This window comes from Schistocerca americana, chromosome 1 (genome assembly GCF_021461395.2).
Source record: "Schistocerca americana isolate TAMUIC-IGC-003095 chromosome 1, iqSchAmer2.1, whole genome shotgun sequence".
Taxonomy (NCBI): domain Eukaryota; kingdom Metazoa; phylum Arthropoda; class Insecta; order Orthoptera; family Acrididae; genus Schistocerca; species Schistocerca americana.
The window spans coordinates 641,285,595-641,310,360 of NC_060119.1; the positions used below are offsets into that span (position 1 = coordinate 641,285,595).

At 45.2% G+C, this 24,766-nt stretch overlaps 1 protein-coding gene across 1 annotated transcript in view; it reads right to left on the minus strand.

Moving 5' to 3' along the window:
* Window positions 1–24,766, minus strand: part of LOC124584853 (neuroligin 4-like) — a 300,880-nt gene that overhangs the window by 29,738 nt on the left and 246,376 nt on the right. Inside the window, exons 7-9 of the mRNA XM_047131372.1 lie at window positions 16,258–16,289; window positions 16,062–16,149; window positions 3,249–3,496 (exon numbers count right to left, since the gene is read on the minus strand). Of these exons, the coding sequence (XP_046987328.1) occupies window positions 3,249–3,496; window positions 16,062–16,149; window positions 16,258–16,289 (368 nt within the window). The remainder of the gene's footprint in view (window positions 1–3,248; window positions 3,497–16,061; window positions 16,150–16,257; window positions 16,290–24,766) is intronic.

Here is a 24,766-nt window from a genome sequence, read left to right on the forward strand (position 1 = left end):
TGGGATGGGGGTGGAAGGTGTCTGTCACAGCCTTTTCTGTGCCCAGCTCCCTCTAAATATAACTTGCCGTGTCCCCCACAGAAGGCTAACATTCATAATTGAATAACAACATATTGTTATTATATTAAGACATTTTACATAATTTATTCACATTAATGCTTAATAAGTCACTTCAGTTCGAAGAAGCTTGCACAAATGGCTCTTTTAAGAACCGATTTTACTGGAACTTTTTTTGCATCTATTATTACATACATTCGATCGTGTCACCTTTTACTGTTACAATGCACTCTGTGTCGGTACACATGTGACAGCAGGCGCTGCTTAATGTGTTCCAAAATGCTGTGCATAAAAACGATGTTCTTCTGAGGCTCATACCTCAGGTTCTGCTGATGGTCCTAGCCCAAGGGCTATCCAAAACACTTGTTTTTGGGGTGTTTCTCGACAAAGGATAAAGATTTTTAAAAACTAGACGATGGCACTTCGAGACAAATGCCTGTAGGTAGAGAATATGAGGTTACAATTTGAGAAGTTTGCTGCGGTTATTTATTACTTGGTTTTCGCCTCACACCTGAATTTACATGCGAATTTTACGTGTAGATCTTAGGAACTTTGAAGCTCCGAATCTCGGAAACGGATAAAAACAGCAACAAAATTTTCAAGGTTACTCGATATCGGAACCGTAGAAATATACCGCACGAATGTAATCAGTCATCTTGGAATCCTTGGCTGTGTTTTGGTACGCAAAATTGCAAAGAAAAACATTTTTGAAGAGCCGGCCATGAACGGTGTCTCCAAACCCCTTAGAGCGCACAGTAGATCACAATAGACGCAAAAAAGAACCAACCGGTTTGCTCCATTTGATTAATCAGGACCATTTTAATTCGCAACGGAACGATCGCCTTAGCGTCACTGCCCTACTGTACAATGTCAAAGTACGAATATTACACATTTTCTCCTGATTAATCAAATGGAGCAAACCGGTTGGTTCTTTTTTGCGTCTATTGTGATCTACTGTGCGCTCTAAGGGGTTTGGAGACACCGTTCATGGCCGGCTCTTCAAAAATGTTTTTCTTTGCAATTTTGCGTACCAAAACACAGCCAAGTATTCCAAGATGACTGATTACATTTGTGCGGTATATTTCTACGGTTCCGATATCGAGTAACCTTGAAAATTTTGTTGCTGTTTTTATCCGTTTCCGAGATTCGGAGCTTCAAAGTTCCTAAGATCTACACGTAAAATTCGCATGTAAATTCAGGTGTGAGGCGAAAACCAAGTAATAAATAACCGCAGCAAACTTCTCAAATTGTAACCTCATATTCTCTACCTACAGGCATTTGTCTCGAAGTGCCATCGTCTAGTTTTTAAAAATCTTTATCCTTTGTCGAGAAACACCCCAAAAACAAGGTTTCTAGGTACCAAAAGGGATATCAAAACCGAGCCACAGATTCCAAGACCACTATGCATAGCAAATGGGTGTAATTTGTTTCGATATACTCCTAATATCCCGATCCCAATCTCGAATAATCTTGAAAATTTTCTTGATATCTTAAGCTGTTTCCGAGATACAGAGGTTCATAATATACACACTTTAACTCCAGTCGAGGCGAAAATGTAGTTCATGATGTGACGTAGCACGGAGAAATATGCTTTAAAGTGTCACTGTTGTCATCAGAAGGTACTGGGAACTCGACGTTGTTGTACTGAAGCACATGCAAAATTTTAAATTTTTGTCCACGCAACATTCGGCCTGAGTTGTGCAATCAGTTTGCTTTATTTCAATTTCACGTAAGTAAACGACACTGCGCAACAGAATTAAAGGATAACTTTTTCGAAACCCTCTAATTGCTTCCTTCTACGACGCATAATTTAGAAATTTGTCTCAAAGCTGCATACAACCTTCAGCATAAGACCCTCCTCTGCAACGGTGCAAGAGCGTGGCGTCCTGCGATGTCACTATTGGACCCGACAGTGTTTGTAACAGCAAGGTGTCGTCACATGCGAAAAAAAAGGAAAACTACATCTCAGAAGCTCATGTGACGTTCAGGGTGGGTTAATGGTGTCACATTGGCACCTGATTTCACAGCAATTCTGCCCAACGCCATCGTGGGCGTGCCGCAATATGGGAAGGTCATCACATCCGCCTTGTACGTCCCATTCCTTCTTTTGACGTTCCTGCGACGGAGTTCAGAACCGCGACGACCAAAGTTGAAATCACGCAGTTTTCTTATGAGTGGCTGAGGAAATCATTCGAGGCACAACACCATTAAGAAGCGGCACAAAAAGGCCCAAGGGGCCACAGTTTTCCCTGGGGCGTTGAATCCCACACATTTCGCAGCCGTAAACGACAGTTCACAGTGCGATCCGGAACAGGAAGACGTTCTTGGCCGCCTTTGACAATGTCGACATCCTCGGACGGTTCAGCCCTTCTCTAAGGATATTGTGGGGCTGCATCCTCAATAAACGTGACCACACCCCTTTGGACTGCAATGCGACTGCATTTTTTGCTCTTGCATTCGCGCCCTCATGTGATGTGATCATGAAGGGGTGCGACATTGACACATGCTTGAATAAAACGGAAAAGAATTCCTCTAAATCCCTGCCCCTCCACCCCCCCCCCCCCCCCTCCCTTGTTCGGCAAAACCCACGGTTTTTAAAAATGAACGTGTACGGAGAGTAAATCGAGCAAACGTATAGTTGTGACGACCACGGCGGATAGAGCCATCACACCGACGTCATCTCAGACGCCGTCGCAATCTGTTCCACCGCGTGACCGTGACCGTGGCGCCGGGCGCGGACGGCGGAGGGAGTGCGCCGCGGGAGGAGGGTATTTAAATCGGCCGCCGCCGCGACCGAAGCCAGTTCCCCCTGAGCAGCCATAGCGTACGGATCTCCGTACCGGCACGCTCACAGGAGCTCAGTCCGTCAGTTCACCTGATGATGGCGACATGTATGATCGCCGAAATATTGTGCCCGTTGGACACTGTAGACCGGCAGTACACCCGTGGATATTTTGTTTAGTAGAATATTAGCCCTTTTTCCTTCCTATCGGAGCATTTTTCTGCTGGTAACACGTAATAAAAGAAATAGGGCCTCTCACTGGATGTTACAGGAGATGGGAAGATGGTGAGGTGGGGTGGGGTGGGAGAACTGGTATTCAGCTTCCTGTCTTGCCTTGGGCTGTTCTTTGACGTAGAGGTAACGGTAGAAGAGCGGCGGATAGTTCTAGTGGCGGCAGAGCGAGCGTAACCTTGGTGGCCTCGGCGGCGTCGCCGGCGGCGGCGCTGGAGGCGGCCACGGCGGCCATCTTCTTCTCCTCCTCCTTGTCGCGGTGCGCGCGCCGCCCGGCCCCGCGCTGCCTGTAGATGCCGGCGAAGATGAGCACGTTGAGCAGCAGCAGGCAGCAGCCCACCGCGATCGTCACCGACAGCGCGGCCGTGTAGCTCTGGTAGTGCGAGGAGGCCAGCCGCCGCAGCAGGCCCCCTCCACCGCCGCCGCCTGTTGACAAGTTCCAACTGCCACTCTGCTCTCACTGCACGGGCCGACTGCTGCATGGAGATCAGACACTGTGCGACGGATGGAGGGAATGCTACTAGCAGAAGAAGTTTATTGAATATTAATCCACAGACCATTTTGGCACTGAAAATCAAATTAAAATGAAAACAAAACATCACTTACACCGACTCCTAATATTGTGTCGGGCCTCCTATTGCCTGGCGTAATGCAGCAACTCGATGTGGCATCGACTCAAACATCATTGGAAATTCCCTGCCGAAATATTGAGCCATACTGTCTGAAAGGGTCCTGTAGCCACCATTCATTAGTCCTGTAGCCCACTTTCACTAGCATTTCTCTTTCTTTTCCTTGTTTCTCTTTTTTCATAACTCTCATACTGGTGTGATTAAACGGGTGTGGTTGTGTGTCACGTTGCTAGACGGTGGCGTAGTCTGCTGCAGAAAGTCTGCGATAGTCGTACAGATTCAGCAGCAGTTGTACAGAATAGCCAACTCTCGTAGTGGTCAAGTAGGCAAAGAGGTTTGCGCTACTTGTGAGAAATCTACCTGCGTTAGATTGGTGGCGGAAATGGCATCTTTGGGTTTTTCGGGCCACGGTGTGCGTGGAAGAGGCTGGAGAAGAAAAAGGGAGGCAGTCTGCCGCCGGTACGGGAAGCGTCCACAGCTGTGCTCCAGTCGAAGAACGGTGAGTTAGAGTGACTGCGTGGCGCGTTGTTACTTGGCGAGAGGAGAGCTGTTAGCTCTTGGTCTCACTTTTCAACTCTGAAAGATTGCTTTGCCTTGTCGCAGCAAGCAATGCAAAACTTTGGCAGATTTTTCTTTTAGTAAATTTCTACAGCAGATCTGGATCCGCCAGAAGAGCGCCTCACAAAGGTGTCGATAAGAAGTGAGCACTCGCTTCTGTATGAATGTCTGTTTGCCTTCAGCTGTGCCTGTATAAGCTTTTATTTTTCTAAATATTAATAGCTTTGCCTTCTCGTAAATTTTCCTTGCTTTACGTATCTTTCACCCATGGGGAGCCAGCCACGTGGTTGAACAATAGAGTTTGTTGGGCTACCATCATCACTAACTGTCCGATCTCACGTTCGTTTTAAAGAATGTTAACTGTTCATGATTGTGTGGTGTGATATTGTTGCAACTTGCCCACGATACCTGGCAATTGCGTCTCCACAAACCACCTGGGCACGCGTGTATACTTTGAAACGTGTACCGTTTCACGAGTTATTGATATCAGTTATCAGGCAACAGCAGTTGCATAAATGATTCACACCAATGATTTTAGGTGTAGATTATAACGGTGAATGTATCGATGCTTTTCATTAATGTTTTAGAAATTTATGTTATCAGGGATGTACATGCCTCACATCCATATCTTAGGAATAAATGATTTTATCCACAATTTTCTCTTGTATTCCGAGGTTACGTTTTTGCACCTACGCCACTCACCTCATAGCTTTCCCTTTAGCACATCCAACGATTCAACACGTTTCCTTAAGCACAGGTCCAGTGATTAGTTTCCCCTTTTATTTTAAAACAAATGCTTTAGATTAAGCCTTATTTTCAGGTGTGTTGCTGGGAGCTGATCTTAAGCACAGTGTTGATGCATTTTCTATTTTATTTTAAATGTTTGATTCCCGTGAACAGTGCACGGTCAATACTATTAATTGCATCGCATCCCCTATGGCTGACGTCACAACGTATGCATTTTTATGAGTTTTTGGTCTATGATCAAATTAATTTATTTTCTGACTCGGCCAAACCTTTGATTAGTTGTATGGTTAGAGTCGGTGGCGACCCTAATCTTAACGCAATAACGCGTAGAAACAGGTTAGTTACACCACAATTGCGAAAGTGTCGTCAGTGTAGGATCTTGTGAACGAAGTGGCCCCTCGATTATGTCCCATAACTGTTTAACGGGATTCACGTCGGGCTATCTGAGTGGCCAAACAATTCGCTCGCGTTGTCCAGGACGTTCTTCAAACCAGTCGCAAACAGTTGTGGCCCGGTGACATGGCCCATTGCCATCCATAAAATTCCATTGTTGTTCGGGAACATGACGTCCATGAATTACTTCAAATGGTCTCCAAGCAATCGAACATCCAGAGGACCCTAGTCAATTCCATTTAAAAACAGCCCACACCATTATGGAAATGCCAGCAAGTTACACTGTGCCTTGTTGACAAATTTGGTCCACGGTTTCGAGGCGCCTGCGCCACTTTCGAATCCTACCAGCTCTTACCAACTAAAAACGGGATTCATCTGTCCCGGCCGCGGTTTTCCAGTCGCCTAGGGTCCAATCGATGTCGTCACGAGCCCAGGACAGGCGACGTGGGCGAAGTTGTGCTGTTAGCAAAGGCACTCGCATCGTTCGTCTTCTGCCATAGCCCATTAACGCCAAATTTCGCCTCCCTGTCCTAACAGATTCATTCGTTGCACGTCCCACACTGATTTCTGCAGTTATTTCACGCAGTGTTGCTTGTCTGTTACCAGTGACAAATTTACCCAAACGCCGCTGCTCTCGGTCGTCTGTGCTGAGACGTATGTCTGAAATGCGGTATTCCCGGCACACTCTTGACACTGAAGATCGCAGAATATTAAATTCTCTGATAATTTACGAAATGGAATGTTCCAGGCGTCTAGCTCCAACTACCACTCCGTGTTCAGATCCTGTTAATTCAAGTCGTGCGGCCATAATCACGTCGAAAAACTCTTCACACGCATCACTTGAGTACAAATGACAGCTCCACCATCGTGCTGTCCTTTTACACCTTGGGTACGCGATACTACCTCCGCCTTTACAAGCGCATGTCGCTATCGGTAGACTTTTGTGATCTCAGTGTACACTCTATATCCACCTTCGGTGTGTGGCTCACATTTTTCCCCAGAGATAGCGTCTCCTAGCAACAAATAAGATAGGTTCAGTCTCCCTGTTCTGGTGAAGGGGGTACTCCTTGGTCGAGAGGCAAATGCCAGAACTGTGGGTTCGTACTGATAACGCCAACACTCGACACCCGCGATTATTTTTTCCAGAAGACCAGTTGCCTGCGTTTTGCATTCAGTCAGTTCGCGGCAGGCGTCCAGGCATTATTGTTGTTTCTTCTTCAAAACTTTCTGGAGAATGATTATGTGAACTGGAGGCGGAAGAGAGGGAAGGAAAGGCACTAATGCTATCAGCTGCATCTGGAATCAGCGGTGACACGTGAAAATGTGTGCCGGACTCGGCCTCGAACCTGCGATTTCCTGCTTACCAGGCAGTTGCGTTAACCAATGAGCCTCTCGGACACAGCAGGTATCGCACTTGCGCAGACTGTCTCGGTACGCTCCCCGATCGACTTCCACTCGCACCTAGCGCCTCCTATCCGTACTCCCTGTCGAAAGAACGGATATCAGGTATGCATATAATTCTGGAGAATGCCATGAATATTGATTTGGAGGTATAGCTTCATTGTGATTTGTCCCATAAAAACGCTGACATACTAGGCTGCACGTCCACTACTTATCACTGCCTGCTCACAAATGACAGGTCGAACACACATCTATTCTTGACAGTTGCTAATTTAGGCTGCGATCATAACAACTGCGCTGACGTTTTTTGTGTACCAGGAACAAAATCTGTTTCGGAACTTTTTGGGGGGACCGCGTATGTTGCCCGACTTTTCTTGGAAAGTCCGATTTTTGAATTTCAAAAGTAAACTTGTCTGTGATACACGACATCAACCTTATAGTGGCCCCTACTAGATTTTTTTGAGCATCTCGGTAATGTTCGTTCTGGTATCTGCCTTTGAATATAGCTAGTTTTATAAGTGCATTCCTCTTTAGGTTACTCCTGACGGTTCCTCCCAATGATATACCGCCAAAAGTATAATCAGACAGTAATGGATCTCTTCGCCTATTAATACGTAATAGAACCACCCATCCCGCTGACATTCCGGACCCTGACGTTGCTGCAGCATTTCCATTGCCTCCTATGGGATTTCAAAATCCCTCTGCAATGAATCAGATACTCAACACAGGGGGAATTATAGAAGATTAGTGTTGCTTGTATAAATTGGACAGCCACAACAGCTAGTCACAGTGAGACCTGAAGATGTCGAGCAACTGACTTGTGGAAATGTCCAATTTAGACAATGCGATCCGACGCACTGGCCGAGAACCTTTTAAGCATTTATTACGTCGGGAAAGCCTCAAACAGCACATCGGGATTAGTATTATCCATCACGATACAAGCTGGAGAGAAAGATACTGCGTAGTTTCTTTGCTAGGACACCTCCTCCGCCCCCCCCCCCCCCCTTTTCCTCTTTTTTCCGAGAAACTCTTGCGAAAGTCGAGGTATCGCCGTGCGCAAAAATAATATTACCGATTTCATCTCAGTCTATTGTGCTTAATGACATCCACCCAACCGACCAAAAATAACATTAATAATGATGAAACAGTTCACACTGGCAAACACAGAAGTTATTATCAGCCAAGTGAGCGACGAAGAGGAGTCTCACAACGGGGACCCTCGGAACTCTAGATAAAAAAATATACTGGGAGCATTAAAGGTGTGGTGCTGTCATAGAACGTTAAAAATTAAATGGACAGGTAAAGTAAAAAACTAAGAAGCACTACAAAGAACAAAGAAGGAAAAGAGTCTATGGAAGATCATTACCAGGAGAAGAGACAATTTAGCGGGACAGGTGTTGCAGCACACAGAATGGTTAACTTTGCGCTGAAAGTGCAGTGAAGGGAAAAATAAGCAAAACAGATTACAGAAACTGTTCATTGTAGTAAAAACGTAAAGATTAAAAGATTAGCATAAGACTGGAAAAAATATTATAGGCATGAAATCAGTTCAAAGACTGGTGACTTAAAAGAATGTTTCGCGATAGGCAACGTCGGCTATCAGTTACATCATACAGGGTTGTTTTTGCTTGTGTTGTTTATGAAACAGCGAGAAACTTCGTTTAGCCGCTGGATTTTAGTTTTGTCCGCGAATTTCCTTAACCAAACTTCGCTGTTATACAAAACGGTATGTATATTAATAATTTGTTTGGGTTTCCACAGAATCTAACTCACAGGTGTTCCAACCGTCCCGTACACTCCTGAAAAAGTTTTTGGTTTGTTTTCAGCATTTACACAGTAATCGTGTGTGACATTGCATCCACGATATTTAAAGTTTGCTAATTATCGTAGCGAATATTATCTAAACATATTCCTAATCGTTATTATAAGAGATCGGGCGAGATGGGTGCAATGGTTAGCAGGTTCACATTCGCAGAGAAGGATGTTCTATTTCCCAACCGGCTATGCGGATATAGATTCCCGATTTTTTAAAAATAATGCTAAAGGCAAATTCCGGAATAGTTCCTTTGAAAAGGACACAGCTGATTGAATTTCCCATACCGTTCTCTGTCCATTCTTGTGCTTCGTCTTTCGTGATCATGATTTTCTTTCAGTACCAGTATATCATTGCATTAGAATGCTATTATTTTGATTTTAGTTTTCAGTACTTCGCAATTATATTTTATGAGCAGATGGATTTTTGTACTAATTTCCAGGCTATATGTCCGTACTGACAGTATGCAAAGAGACGGGTACTGACTAACATATGTCGACGTAGACCCATATCTTTAGGACGCTGGCTTCTCCATACGTTATCATCTACGTACAAATTAAACAGAATGGAGGATACGCAACGTCCTTGTCTAACACCTTATTTAAATTCCGTCACCTCAGCAACAGGTATTAAACCAACTGTGTTCTTTTACAGACTTTCAATAACATCCATCATCCACCTTGGGATGCTTTTCTCTTCTAATTTCTCGCCATACCTGACGTCTCGCCAGCAGTGCATATCCGGCACCATGAAGTCGCAATGGAAGCATGTTGTATTAGACGTCCCCTCAGGGTTCGTTATTATGTTCTTTGTTCTTCTCATTGTACGTAAATACTGTGTCTTCAGTTTGCTCTTACTGCAAACACCACATGTACGCTAGTGACCTCAAATTGTATCTAGCGCTAAACCAATAAACCTGAAGACAGCCATCGTGAATCTCAATACCGACCTGTTTGCCCTACGAAAAAGGGGGCAGGATATTTGGTTAACAGTTCAACCCACACAAGACACAAGCGGAACTGTTTGGTCATTCTAGGTTTATTACCCTGAAATATGGGGAATCCCTACAATCAGGACAAATGTCAACTTTTCTCTTTCATAGAAGAGTCTATGAGTAATAATAGATGAAAATCTAAATTGGTCTGAACTGGTAACCGCAATGTACAAGAAGGGCTCAGCATCTCTCCATGTCGTACAAAAATATAAAAGGCGCTCCGCTATTGATCTGAAAAAGAAACTTGTACAAACAGTTATACTTCCAATATTGATTACAGCGATGTTTTATTGCAAGGCCCTTCTCGGAAACGCTCATGATACCTGGAATTGGTTATGAATGCCTGTGTTCGTTACACCTGTGACGTTCCATTATTTGACATATTTCACTATCATATTCACAACTATTCTGGCTGCGTGCAGTCAAGCGCAGATATTTCAATGTTCTCTGTCTTCTACACTATATTATCAGCGAAAACTGTCCCTCATACTTCTCCTCGTCCTTAACGCTCTTGTCTGAACAACATGAGAGAAACATCCGTTCCCATCAGAGCAAAATCCTTTTTGTCCCAATCTATCGTTCACCCACTTTCTCGAAGTCCTTCTCAGTAGCAGTAACCCGACTCTGGAATAACTGGAGAACTGAATAACATCTCCATCTTCAGAAAACAGTTAACGACGTATCTACTAAAGTAACAATACTTTCCATTGTCACTGTACGCATTCTTTACCGCTGTAGATCCCTCTTTCAACCATGACGATGTGGTCTCCTTAAATTTTCTTCCTTTCCAAAGAACTCGCTATCTCAGAAAATATCTATTTTTTTTCACACATACAAATTCTTCTTATATCTGCTACTGTCATTATTGTTGTTGTCATTACTATTATTATCACTACTAGTGGCAATAGCTACAGTAGTACATGTGCTTCCAGTATTAACTTTACCAGTTCATAGTATTATTTATTCAGTTGTCACTTCAGATACATATCATTTTAATAATATTTGTCATATTAAAATTGTTATTTCTTAGGTAAGTATGATTTAAAAATAGGTACTGTATGTGTGAAACCCTGGTCCGATGTAAGAGAGGGCCTGCTAGTCCTAATCAGATCAGGTTAAATCAATATACAAGATAAATATATTCCACAGTTTGGAAGAGGTTACTCTGGCTAGATATACAGCTATGGTTCAGGATTATAGTGCTTTTATATTTGAATGATTTGTTTTGGACGAAGTATTGCACGAAGATTGCGCAAACAAAAACCATATTGTTCTTCAAATAGGGTTTCAGTTGATACAGAGTAGCGACTGTTTCTACTCAAGACCTACCTCTGTGAAAAAAATTCTCTTATTTTGTTTGTCTGGGATCTTATGACAGTTAATGGGATTAACCAATCAGATTATTTCAACGTGGTTGCACACGGACGTGCTTTTGGTATTTGTTGCTTTCTATTACTGTCGTTTGCGAGGAGTACCGTCGTTTATTCTGTGCGACTTGCATAATCTCGAGTTACCTTTGGAGACAGTAAAAAAAGTATGAACACCTACTTAAAAATAAAAAAAAATTAAATAAAAAAGACCACTCGAAATTACGACTTTTACTGCACGAAATCGGAAATGCAGCATTATGCAATGTCTGTAAAAGAGACGAGAAGTTACAAGTTAATTTTACAGGAGATTTCAAAAAGAGTCATCAGATTTATCAAGACTTTATCTCCTACCTGAAAACAGATAAACACACTCAATGAATTTTAATTTAAGCATTGAAACCAAACATTTATTCTGGTGCCAGTTGTAAGAGATCGGTTCATGTAGTTGCCAGTAGGATGTGTCTAGCACAACTAGCTCGCTTGCTCGATCATAACACACTTGGCACAACATGCCGAAAATTTCATTTTTAATAAATGCTAAAATCATTTTAAATACCCGCCGTAGCCTATTAGAAAAATTTTTAATGCAGATGATCTTTACTGCATCATGTGTTAGAGTTACTGGCCACTTTCGGCCTGTAGTCATTTTAAAATGCCGTTCTGTCGCTGAAATGTTTGTATACATATCAAAAAAAGTTGTACATCACCTCGATTCCGAGAGTTCCAGAACCTGTAGAGAAAATTGGAACAGAGATCAACATAAACATCATGTACACCCTTTTTATAGCTCTTGAAAACCACACATTGCATGCTGTACCACCACACAGCGAGACCTTCAGAGGTGGTGGTCCAGATTGCTGCACACACCGTTACCTCTAATACCCAGCAGCACGTCTTCTTGCATTGATGCATACCTGTATTCGTCGTGGCATACTACCCATAAGTTCATCAAGGCACTGTTGGTCCAGATTGTCCCACTCAACTACGGTGATTCAGCGTAGATCCCTCAAAGTGATGGTGGGTCACATCGTCCATAAACAGCTCTTTACGGTCTATCCCAGGCATGTTCGAAGGGCTCATGTCTGGAGAACATGCTGGCCACTCTAGTCGAACGATGTCGTTATCCTGGAGGAAGTAATTCACAAGATGTGAACGGTGGGGACGCGAATTGCCATCCACGAAGACGAATGCCTCGCCAGTATGCTGCCGATGTAGTTGCACTATCGGTCGGAGGATGGCATTTATGTATCGAACAGCCGTTACGGGGCCTTCCATGACCATCGGTGGCGTATGTCGGCCCCACATAATGCCACCACAAAACAGCAGGGAACCTCCACCTTGCTGCATTCGCTGGACAGTGTGTCTAAGGCGTTCAGGCTGACCGGGTTGCCTCCAAACACGTCTCCGACGTTTGTCTGGTTAAAATCATATGCATCACTCATCGGTGAAGAGAACGTGATGCGAATCCTGAGCGGTCCATTCGGCATGTTGTTGGGCCCGTCTGTACCGCGCTGCATGGTGTCTTGGTTGCAAAGATGGACCTCGCCATGGACGTTGGGAGTGAAGTTGCGCATCATGCAGCCTATTGCTCACAGATTGATTCGTAACACGACGTCCTGTGGCTGCACGAAAAGCATGTACTAACATGGTGGCGTTGCTGCCAGGGTTCCTCAAGCCATAATCCGTAGGTAGCGGTCATCCACTGCAGTAGTAGCCCTTGGGCATCCTGAGCGAGGCATGTCATCGACAGTTCCTGTCGCTCTGTATCTCCAAGTGCGAACAACATCGCTTTGTTTCACACTGAGACACCTCGACACTTCCCTTGTTGAGAGCCCTTCCTGGCACAAAATAACAACGCGGACGCGATCGAACCGCGGTATTGATCGCCTAGGTATGGTTGAACTACAACAACACGAGCCGTGTACCTCCTTCCTGGTGTAATGATTGGAAATGATCGGCTGTCGGACCCCCTCCCTCTAATAGGCGCTGCTCATGCATGGTTGTTTACATCTTTGGGCGGGTTTAGTGGCGTCTCTGAACAGTAAAAGGAACTGTGTCTGTAAAACAATATCCAACGTCTGTCTTCAGGAGTTCTGGGAACCGGGGCGATGAAAAACTTTTTTTGATGTGTTTATATGAAACCAATTGAAAATGGCCATCGGCCGAAAGTGGATGGTAATGTATTAGAGTGTATAATTAAACTGCGGCTACTCACTGTGGTCCAGTGTGTGGTGCAATCACCGTATGGCAGCGAAACTTGGTGGATATGCTAACGCGCTAATACAGAACCATTTTACAACGAAAAAAAAAATAGTTCCAATGTTTTACGCCAAGTGTAGATCTGGCTCCGTCTATAGTTTTTATGGCTATGGCTATCGAGAAGAGAGATCGTGCGGTGTTAGTGAAGTTGTTTTATGTGGACGGTAGCAATTACAGTGCTGCACTGACAGAGTATCGCCAACTGAAAAGGTATGAAGAGAGACCCGGAGTCATTAAATGGTTTAAAGAAGACGGTAATGTAATCCGAAAACGCGAGCGAGCTTGGTGTGGCACCTGCAAGAGGAAAGCGTACCATCCGAGTGTAAATTATTCATGAGGTTGTTGTTGCCGTATCTGACCACGCACCACCTGCTCCGTGATGTGCTAGTGCTCGGGCAGTGTCACGAAAACTATCCGTCCCATGGTCAGCGGCACGGAAAGTTTTGAGGTCTGTATTATATTGGTAGCAGTACAAGATACAGACGGTGCACCAAATGAAACCTCATAATACGCAGTAACGTTCGTAATTTGATCTTCCGTATCTGGCATGGATCGAAGCTGATGACATGCGGCCGGGTATATTCTACGGAGTGACGAGGAACATTTTACTACTCTGCAGGGTGCAGTGAATACACAGGACTGCCGGATTTGGGGTACTGTTAAACCGCGTGTTGAGCACGAAGAGCCATTGCACTCGCCATATGTGACTGCTTGGTGTGGATCACCAGCACCTTTATTCTCGCACCGTTCTTTGAAGAGAATACGCGCTGGGGGCCTGTCAGGTGTAACGTAACGTCTGCACGTTATCGAGACCTCCTTGTGCAGCATATGATTCCTGCTTTGGAAGAGCGCATCTATGTGGAAACCACAGTTTTCATGCAAAATGTTTAATAATAAAATCAGTATCACATTTTTCTCGCTTGTTTAACCTTTTCTGCCGACGTCCCATTCCTATAACATTAAATAAGGAGGTATCCCAGTACGTCTTTCTTGCACTTACCGCGCCAGATTTGCATCTGGTGGTTAAAATTAGAACTAATTTTTACAGCCTAAATCGGTTCCACATTAACCCATTAGCATATCTACCAAGTTTCGCTGTTATACGATAATTACAGCCCACATTGAAGCTCTGTAGGTAGCTGCATTTTAATTATTACCACCCGGTACATTACATAATAAAATTCATCTGTATAAAGAAAGAAAAATCCGGCAACCTATGGTGGACATTTCAGTGGTTTTAGCATTCAGAAATTACGAAGGGTACTCGGACAGCAAGGAACGATCGGTCGCGAAATGGAAACCACAGCGAAAGTCAAAACTGTTTCATTTGCAACAATGAGCTAACCTTCCACCTACTTCTCTGCACAGTCGCTGCTCCGACTTAGACGTCCGTCGTGGCGTTGTACCAACTCTTCAATACCCTTATCAAAGAAGGCAACCTCCTTTCTTTCTGACAATTTTCTACGCTGAACTGCAGGTGGTTGCCTGTGCCAAAATATTGTCTCCATAGCCAGCAGTTCATTGGAGGAGAGATGAAAATCAGAGCGAGCTAAGTCCGGGCGGTTTGGTGGGTAACCAAACCCTTCCCATTGAAAACGCTGCGGGAGAGACCTCATAGCCTTTGGAGTGTGTGGCCGAGAATTGGCATGGAGAAGGAAATTCGTGACAGTTACGTTACGCGAGGTACCGTGAAATCAGACGACATCTCACGACAGGCAACCATACTTCACGGGAGACACTATTTTCTAGGCATCTTCACGTGCTTATTGTGTGCTCAGAACTGAGGAGAGAGTCGTATCCGTATCTACGGGCACACTAGAGACACTGACGAATACATTTGTGCAAAGTTTCATCGGATTTTCACTGTGGTTTCCATTTCGCGACAGATAGTTCCTTACTTTCCGAATAGAACTTGTACGTCTAGGATGTGGAACTACACATGAAGAGACCAATTTGATTTTTCAACGGGACGCATCACCACAACACTGATGTTTACGTGGAGGAGCATCTCTGAGGAGTGCAAGGGACGTATAGATCTTGCTTTGCACCAATAGACTCCAACATTCCTTGATTTCGTGGTATGTTTTTCCCTTTTTTTTCGTTCTTGGTAGGAGGGGTGAAGAATTTATCAGACTCGTCAAAGATCGACGCCGCGTCCTGACAGATGAGCCTGTAGTAATTCCAGAGGTGCTCACATCAGTAGAGACGACTGGGTGATAGTTGTCCCTGCGGGGGAGAGCATTTGTGAAAGGTAAGTGGAAACTTTGATCCTAATCGTAGTTGTGCGAGTAAAATATACCCAAAGACTGTATGAAAAAATATACCATTTTATAATAAGATGGGGCAACGGCCTTGCCGCAGTGGATACACCGGTTCCCGTGAGATCACCGAAGTTAAGGGCTGTCGGGCGTGGTCGTCGCTTGGATGGGTGACCATCCAGGCCGCCATGCGCTGTTGCCATTTTTCGGGGTGCACCTAGCCTCGTGATGCCAATTGAGGAGCTACTCGACCGAATAGTAGCGGCTCCGGTCAGGAAAACCATCATAACGACCGGGAGAGCGGTGTGCCGACCCCACGCCCCTCCTATCCGCATCCTCCACTGAGGATGACACGGCTGTCGAATGATCCCGGTAGGTCACTCGTGGCCTGAAGGCGGAGTGTTTTTTTTTAATAATAAGATGGTTCTATCGGAAAAAAAAATCCGTTGCAGTCCTTTGCTTAAGTTAGTCTTAATTCGTGTGGAAGACGTAGTCTTGTAAAATGTGATGAATCTTCCTGAAACACCAGCAGACGCAGGCGGGCTGAAGCAGAGGGGCGGTCGCTTTACCTTGGTTGAGCAACGACGACCCGGGGTCGGGCGGCGTCCTGCCGTCGCTGCCCGGCGCAGCCCCCGTCGTGGTGGCGTTGGGCGGGCACTCGGTCGTGGAGGCGGGTGGATGCGGCGTGCCGCCGCCGGGGGCGCTGGCGGCGGGCGGCGGGGGCGGCGGCGGCGGAGGCTCCGTGGGCGGCGGGGGCGGCGGCGCCGGCCTCTGCAGCGTCTGCGGCCGCACCGAGCCTGCCCACAGATGAGCCCGAACTAGCCCTCCGTCTGTAGACGGTACATATTCGGGGAGATACGATGCGGAAATGCATCCAGTTTTTTTGGAAAGTGACGCGCTTAGCCACACTCGCCGACAAAGTGAAGAGCTCGGACTGAATGTAGATGCAGTCACTGTCACTCCGTAGGTAAGCGGTTAGAGCTGGAATCATCTGACGTGGCTAGAACTGTGCTAGTGTGTGTGACCACGTTATCAAGTCTGTCACTTTACATATAACGAACGTGCAGTGCGTCGGATGGTTGGCTAGATCGATCAGCCTTTTATCAACACTGTCAAAAATTCTGAAACGTTTTAATCTGCGACAATTACGACCTTTCATCGCTAATCACATCATCCGGTCTCATTAGTTCGCCTTCCACCATTCGCTGTCTGCATAACTCCCGACTCCTGCGGGTAATAGAATACATCGCCTACAATCTACTACACTGCAACAATTTTTTAAGGCATTGAAAAGGAGTACGATAGGGCATCGCGAGATTAGCTACCTCTCAAACTTGAACATCTCCAGACCTTTCCAGACTTCTTCCTTAGACTGATTAGCACCTTCTAACAAAACCTTCGGATCATGGTCAAGACGATGAGCAACGGTCAAGCTACAGACTACTCCGGGGTCCCACAGGGACCGGCACTGTAGCTCACTCTCTTTATGCTATGTGTAAAAGATTTACCTGTGGTACCCCAAGTCGTCCTTGCCCAGTTTGCGGACGACACCACCCTACTAACGAGCAGCAGACGGACTACCGCTGGCAGAGCGCGATTACAACGTCAACTCATTTTAATGGAAGAATGGGCAGCAGCGAACCACATTAGACTCAACGCTGGAAAATCACAGTGGTGATGTTCACTCGCCGACGTCGCAAGCTGCGTGACAGACTCGGCAACTGACTGATCACCTGCAACAATCAAGTTAAATATCTAGAGGTAACTTCGGACAGCAAAATACTTTTCAAACTTCACATCCAGTCTAAGGGGGTGCACTTATTATATTTCCTGCACCAGCTGTACCCGCTACTGGCCAGCGTGCAGATGAACGTACAGTCAAAGCTTAGACTATATAAGGCAACGGTTCTACCCGCATTACTCTATGGCTCCTTAATGCGTGTCGTCACAAGACCCACGTATCTCAAGCCACTACAGATGATCCAGAACAGGTGTTTAAGACTCGTGCTTGGTGCCCCTAGATGCGCCCAAATCAACGACTTACACCAAGAACTCCACTGGTTACCGATCTGCGACCAAATCAGGATTAAAACCAAAACCCTACAGGACAAAATTGACGTGCTACGGTTTACCACCAGACACCTGAAATTCACAGACTCAATCGCCCCAGAACAATGGCACCGGGTAAAAGTGCCTCGCAGAATTGTGGATGCGCCCCTTAGTGAAATTAAACACTAATCGAAGAAATCACCACTGAAGTATGGCCTACGGACCATGAGCTCAGGCCCGTGTTAATGTCTAAATAACGCCAATATTGAATCGTAAACTTACCTCACGCCAGAACTCCAACCTCAATAAAAGGTAGCACTTTGGATCCATCACGGACTTAAAAAATAAAAGATTGGGGCAATGTTATCAGAACTTGAGTGAGTTTGAAGGGGCCGTCATTTTGCTTACGCCTCTACACCTACGTCTTCATCTACATTCCAAACCCACTCCACTCTTACCGTCTACAGCTTCCATGATTCCTCCGCCGGCTCTACAGCAAGTGAGCAATAGGATAGCTTGCGTGTAGTGAAATGTGACCTGTGAATTACAAACCTGTACTGTGTATGTCTAGTTTCTACAGAAGACCATATGGATGAGAAGGTCACAAAAATGAAAACGCTGATGTTGCCTGAGATTAACGGAGCAGCATGATTGGTTAGAAACAAATAAAACACGCAGTTGCAAAAGACGGGATTTTTCTTATCTACATGATAATCATAACCCCACGAATGATATTAACGTTCTTCCTTTCCCAGCAAGATCCACAGATCTTCCATCAATAGAATGCGTATGGGACTAGCTTATACGCTAACTCTAATCTAGTGACAATATTCAGGATGCAGAAGGTCAGTTACAACAGCTCTGAGACAATAACAGCACTAAACGATACAAGAGCTGTACCTCTCCCTAGGGAACCAGTCTATGCATCTAAGAGGATGTACAATCGAGCTGACAAAGGTAAGTAGTGTTCCGTACTTACAATTTCGCTGTTCATATGTTTTGGGATCACAAAAATAAAGCCATATAATCTTTCAGTGCGAAAAATTTCATTTCTCTTCCTCTCCTCCTTCTGGACGTTTGATTTTTATAAGTCAGTGAGCGTATATCTCGGGGTCAGTACTTCTAGAATCTCGTAAAGCTTTCGGTTCACTACAACACCGAGGTCTTCTAAGAAGAAGAGCAGGATATCTAGCCATGTATACGAGTAGACTGCAATCTTCTTGGCCTCAAGAAAGCTGTACGTTACCCCGTCACCCACAATAATGGGTGCTTTCCAGACGTTTAATATGTGCTCCAAGGAAGTATGATAGACTTAGTAGAGAGTAGTAATCTTAGATTGATGGGAAAGTGTTTATCAGAAAAATATTACAGCAACATGTAGGCAAAATATCAACCCCATGCAAAGTCTGACAATTTTATTTGATGTAGATGTATATGCTATGAATGTGTGGTATCTGTTCTTTCGAACATGTCCGGAAGAACGGACACCACGAGCTATCCATAGCTGTGATATGCATTATGTAAATTGAAGGTGGACGGGGGTGAAATGAAAGAAGGGGAAAGGAATTATTGATATCAGCTGCACCGAGACTTTATGTGAAAACAGTGGCGATATTTGCATCTACATTTACATCCATACTCCGCAAGCCACCTGACGGTGTGGGGCGGGGGTTACTTTGAGTACCTCTATCGGTTCTCCCTTTTATTCCAGTCTCGTATTGTTCGTGGAAAGAAAGATTGTCGGTATGCCTCTGTGTGGGCTCTAATCTCTCTCATTTTATCCTCATGGTCTCTTCGCGAGATATACGTAGGAGGGAGCAATATACTGCTTGCCTCCTCGGTGAAAGTATGGTCTCGAAACTTACGCAAAAGCCCGTACCGAGCTACTGAGCGTATCTCTTGCAGAGTCTTCCACTGGAGTTTATCGATCATCTCCGTAACGCTTTCGCAATTACTAAATGACCCTGTAACCAAGCGCGCTGCTCTCCGTTGGATCTTCTCTATCTCTTCTATCAACCCTATCTGGTACTGATCCCACAATGCTGAGCAGTATTCAAGCAGTGGGCGAACAAGCGTACTGTAACCTACTTCCTTTGTTTTCGGATTGCATTTCATTAGGATTCTTCCAATGAATTTCAGTCTGGCATCTGCTTTACCGACGATTAATTTTATATGCTCATTCCATTTTAAATCACTCCTAATGCCTGCTCCCAGATAAGTTATGGAATTAACTGCTTCCAGTTGCTGACCTGCTATTTTGTATCTAAATGATAAAGGATCTTTCTTTCTATGTATTCGCGGCACATTACACTTGTCTACATTGAGATTCAATTGCCATTCCCTGCACCATACGTCAATTCTTTGGAGATCCTCCTGCATTCCAGTACAATTTTCCATTGTTACAACCTCTCGATATACCACAGCATCATCCGCAAAAAGCCTTAGTGAACTTCCGATATCATCCACAAGGTCATTTATGTATATTGTGAATAGCAACGGTCCTACGACACTCCCATGTGGCACACCTGAAATCACTCTTACTTCGGAAGACTTCTCTCCATTGAGAATGACATGCTGCGTTCTGTTATCTAGGAACTCTTCAATCCAATCACACACTTGGTCTGATAGTCCATATGCTCTTATTTTGTTCATTAAACGACTGTGGGGAACTGTATAGAACGCCTTGCGGAAGTCAAGAAACACGGCATCTACGTGGGAACCCGTGTATATGGCCCTCTGAGTCTCATGGACGAATAGCGCTAGCTGGGTTTCACACGATCGTCTTTTTCGAAACCCACGCTGATTCCTACAGAGTAGATTTCTAGTCTCCAGAAAAGTCATTATACTCGAACATAATACGTCTTCCAAAATTCTACAACTGATCGTCGTTAGAGATATAGGTCTATAGTTCTGCACATCTGTTCGACGTCCCTTCTTGAAAACGGGGATAACCTGTGCCCTTTTCCAATCTTTTGGAACGCTACGCTCTTCTAGAGACCTACGGTACACCGTTGCAAGGAGGGGGGCAAGTTCCTTCACGTACTCTGTGTAAAATCAAACTTGTATCCCATCAGGTCCAGCGGTCTTTCGTCTTTTGAGCGATTTTAATTGTTTCTCTATCCCTCTGTCATCTATTTCGATATCTACGTGTGAAAAGGTGTGCCGCACCGGAACTCGAATCCGGGATCAGTTGCTTACTAGGCAGTTGTGTTAGCCACTGCGCCATCCGCACACAGCATTTGTCGCAAATGCGCGGCCCACCTCGGCACGCCTCCCGGCCGACTTAATCCCACAGGGCGCCACATATCCACAGTCCCCGCCCATGTCCTCCATGCTAGTTGCTTTGAGATTCCTGCTGGAGGTCGAAAGTATCTGTGCATCCGCACTGAAGCTGGTAGATTCATCGTGCACTGAGGCGAATCAATTATTTGAATACTTAGTGTCTTTTCTTTTGGATATATCGTTTTCTTGGGGTCTGCGCCATGAGCTTTTACCAACTGAAATCGGGTTTCATCTGACCATGCCACGGTTTTCGAGTCATCTAGGATCCAAACGATGTGGTCACGAGCCCAGGAGAGGCGATGCAGGCGATGCCGTGCTGTTAGCAAAGGCACTCGCGTCGTTCGTCTTCTGCCATAGCCAAATTTCTCCTCACCATCCTAACTGATTCATTCGTGGCACGTCCCATACTGATTTCTGCGGTTATTTCACGCAATGTTGCAAACGCCGCTGCTCTCGGTCGCTGAGTGAAATACGTCGGCCACTGCATTGTCTGTAAGTGAGAAGTAATCCCCGACGTGCAATATTCCCGGCACACTCTTGAAACTGAGGATCGCGGAATACTGAATTCCCTAACCATTTCCGATATGGAATGTCCCATGCGTCTGCCTCCAACTACCACTCCGCGTTCAAAGCCTGTTAATTCACATCGTACGTCAGTAATCACTTCGGAAACCTTTTCACACGGATCACATTGAAACGTCCCCTTAGAAAAATTATACATGACTGTGCTTAAACTGACACACAATATTTTTTAGCGCAACGCAATCTGACTTTCAGTAATCCCTACAAGAGAATGGCCCTGACTAAATTAACCTATACGTTTCACAAATCACTTACCTCACAAAAATCTTCGTTACTCGAACTACTACAATACAGCGAGCGCTACTACTGCCAGCTAAATAAAAGATTGAAACTACGGAAGGCACTAACTACTGATAGGCATAGTTAGCAAATGAAAGATTTTAATAGAGAACAAACAATGTATTTACCTTAATAGTCATAATATATATATAGCAGTTCATGACATCCATTCTTGCAAATGTACTGTTTCTGATGGACACAACTCCAGATTATCCATTCTCAAAAATCCGCCATCTCACTTCCCCACATTCACCACTGCTGGCGGCTCGCCTCCAACTGTGCAACGCTACGCGCTGTTAACAGCCAACTGCCCAACACTACAATGGCAGACAACAATGCAAACTAGCCACAGACTGCACACAGCACAGCCAGTGAATTTCATACAGAGCGCTACGTGGCGTTACCAATAAGAAAACCTAAACAGCCTACTTACAACATGAGTGCAAATGATAGCTCCGCCATCGCACTGTCCTTTTATACCTTGGGTACGCGATACTACCGTCATCTGTATACAGGGTCGTCCATTGATAGTGACCGGGCCAATGTCTCACGACATAAGCATCAAACGAAAAAACTACAAAGAACGAAACTCGTCTAGCTTGAAGGGTGAAACCAGATGGCGCTATGGTGGGCCAGCTAGATGGCGCTGCCATAGATCAAACGGATATCAACTGCGTTTTTTAAGTAGGAACCCCCATTTCTTATTACATATTCGTGTAGTACGTAAAGAAATATGAATGTTTTAGTTGGACCACTTTTTTCGCTTTGTGATAGATGGCGCTGTAATAGTCACAAACGTATAAGTACGTGGCATCACGTAACATTCCGCCAGTGCAGACGGTATTTGCTTCGGTATTTGCTGTCGCGGCTAATCCGCACATCAGTAGCAGACAAATTGCGCGAGAATCGGAAATCTCAAAAACGTCGGTGTTGAGAATGCTACATCAACATCGATTGCGCTGGGCACAAGAGAAATTACGGGACGATGACAGATCTTTTGCACGCGTACTATTTAGCGACGAAGCGTCATTCAACAACAGCGGTAACGTAAACCAGCATAATATGCACTATTGGGCAACGGAAAATCCACGATGGCTGCGACAAGTGGAACATCAGTGACATTGGTGGGTTAATTTATGGTGCGGCATTATGGGAGGAAGGATAATTGGTCCCCATTTTATAGATGGCAGTGTAAATGGTGCAATGTATGCTGATTTCCTACGTAATGTTCTACCGATGTTACTACAAGATGTTTCACTGCATGGCGATGTACTTCCAAGATGATGGATGTCCGGCACATAGCTCGCATGCGGTTGAAGCGGTATTGAATAGCATATTTCATGAAAGGTGGATTGGTCGTCGAAGCACCATGGTCCGCACGTTCACCGGGTCTGACGTCCCCGGATTTAAGGTGAAGGATATTTGCTACCGTGATCCACTGACAACGCCTGACAACATGCGTCAGCGCATTGTCAATGCATGTGCGAACATTACGAAAGGCGAACTACTCGCTATTGAGAATAATGTCGTTACACATATTGCCAAATGCATTGAGGTTGACGGACATAATTTTGAGCATTTATTGCATTAATGTGGTATTTACAGATAATCACGCAGTAACAGCATGCGTTCTCAGAAATGATAAGTTCACAAAGGTACATGTATCACACTGGAACTACCGAAATAAAATGTTCAAACGTACCTACGTTCTGTATTTTAATTTAAAAAACCTACCTGTTACCTACTGTTCGTCTAAAATTGTGAGCCATATGTTTGTGACTATTACAGCGCCATCTATCACAGAACGATAAAAATGGTCCAACTAAAACATTCACATTTCTTTACGTACTACACGAATATGTAATAAAAAATGGGGGTTTCTATTTAAAAAAACGCAGTTGATATCCATTTGACCTATGGCAGCGCCATCTAGCGGGTCAACCACAGCGCCATCTGGTTTCCCCCTTCAAGCTAGACAAGCTTCGTTCTTTGCAGTTTTTTCGTTTGACGCTTATTTCGTGAGATATCTGGCCCGGTCACGATCAATGGACCACCCTGTATATGTGCATATCACTGTCCTATGCCTTTTGTCACCTCAGTGTACTGTAGACTTAAGGGGCGCTGCAGTCTCGGCTGTGCAGACTGTTTACTCGCCACGGGCGCGGCGACCCGCCAGCAGAGGTGAGGTGAGGTGACGGGCGCCGTGATTTGCTCGCGCCGTGTAGCCGGCTGGGATGGCGCAAGCGCACGCGTTAATGCATATTCTATGCGTGGTGCGGGCCGGGGGTTTGTCAGATTTACGGCCGGGCCGCGGAGCAGCTAATTAATCCGCTTGAGCCGGCCTCGAAGGGAGGCCGTCCTTGAAATTTTAAGCCGCGGCCGACGCGCCGCGCCTGCTCTGGCCTGTTGCGCCGACTTTAAACATTAAAGTGGCTCCCGCCAAGGCGTAAAGACCATTCCCGGCCGCCGATCGCCCCGGCCCCGGCGCAGCCTCTCCTGTCGATGAATGAATAAAAAAGAGAGAGAAAGAAAGGAGAGTGCTCAGGGAGCGTCTAAAAGCTTGCCCCGTTTATTAGAATTTGTGAGTCATCTCGCCCATGAATAATGGAGCACGCCGCGAGTCGCCACATTACCATACGTTTGTCACCGAGTTTCTCAAAGGCGGAAGAGGAATCCTCCCAGTTGTTGCGGCTCTGCTGTTGTTGTCTCTTCGATACGGACGCTGGTAATTCATTTTATCACAGTAAAGACCAATTACGAACGCGAAGTCCCACAGGACCGAAACAAACAACAGGAGCCCCAGTGTCTGTCAAGGCAAAGAATCAAAAGAAACTTAATTTTCATGGTGATAATGAAGGAAAGTATTCCTCCTGAGGTCCTTTCCCCGTTAGCGTCCGACAGTGATTCGACAGAATGTTATGAACGGAACACTACGTAAAACGAACGAGAAATGCGGTAGGGGTCGGTTATGGTCTTCTTGAAGGAGAAATCACGCCATTTCTACACATTGTAACCAGGATAATGTAAATCAGCACAACCAGATGTCAAACAAAACAAGGTCCAGATGAATCGTTTCGGCCGA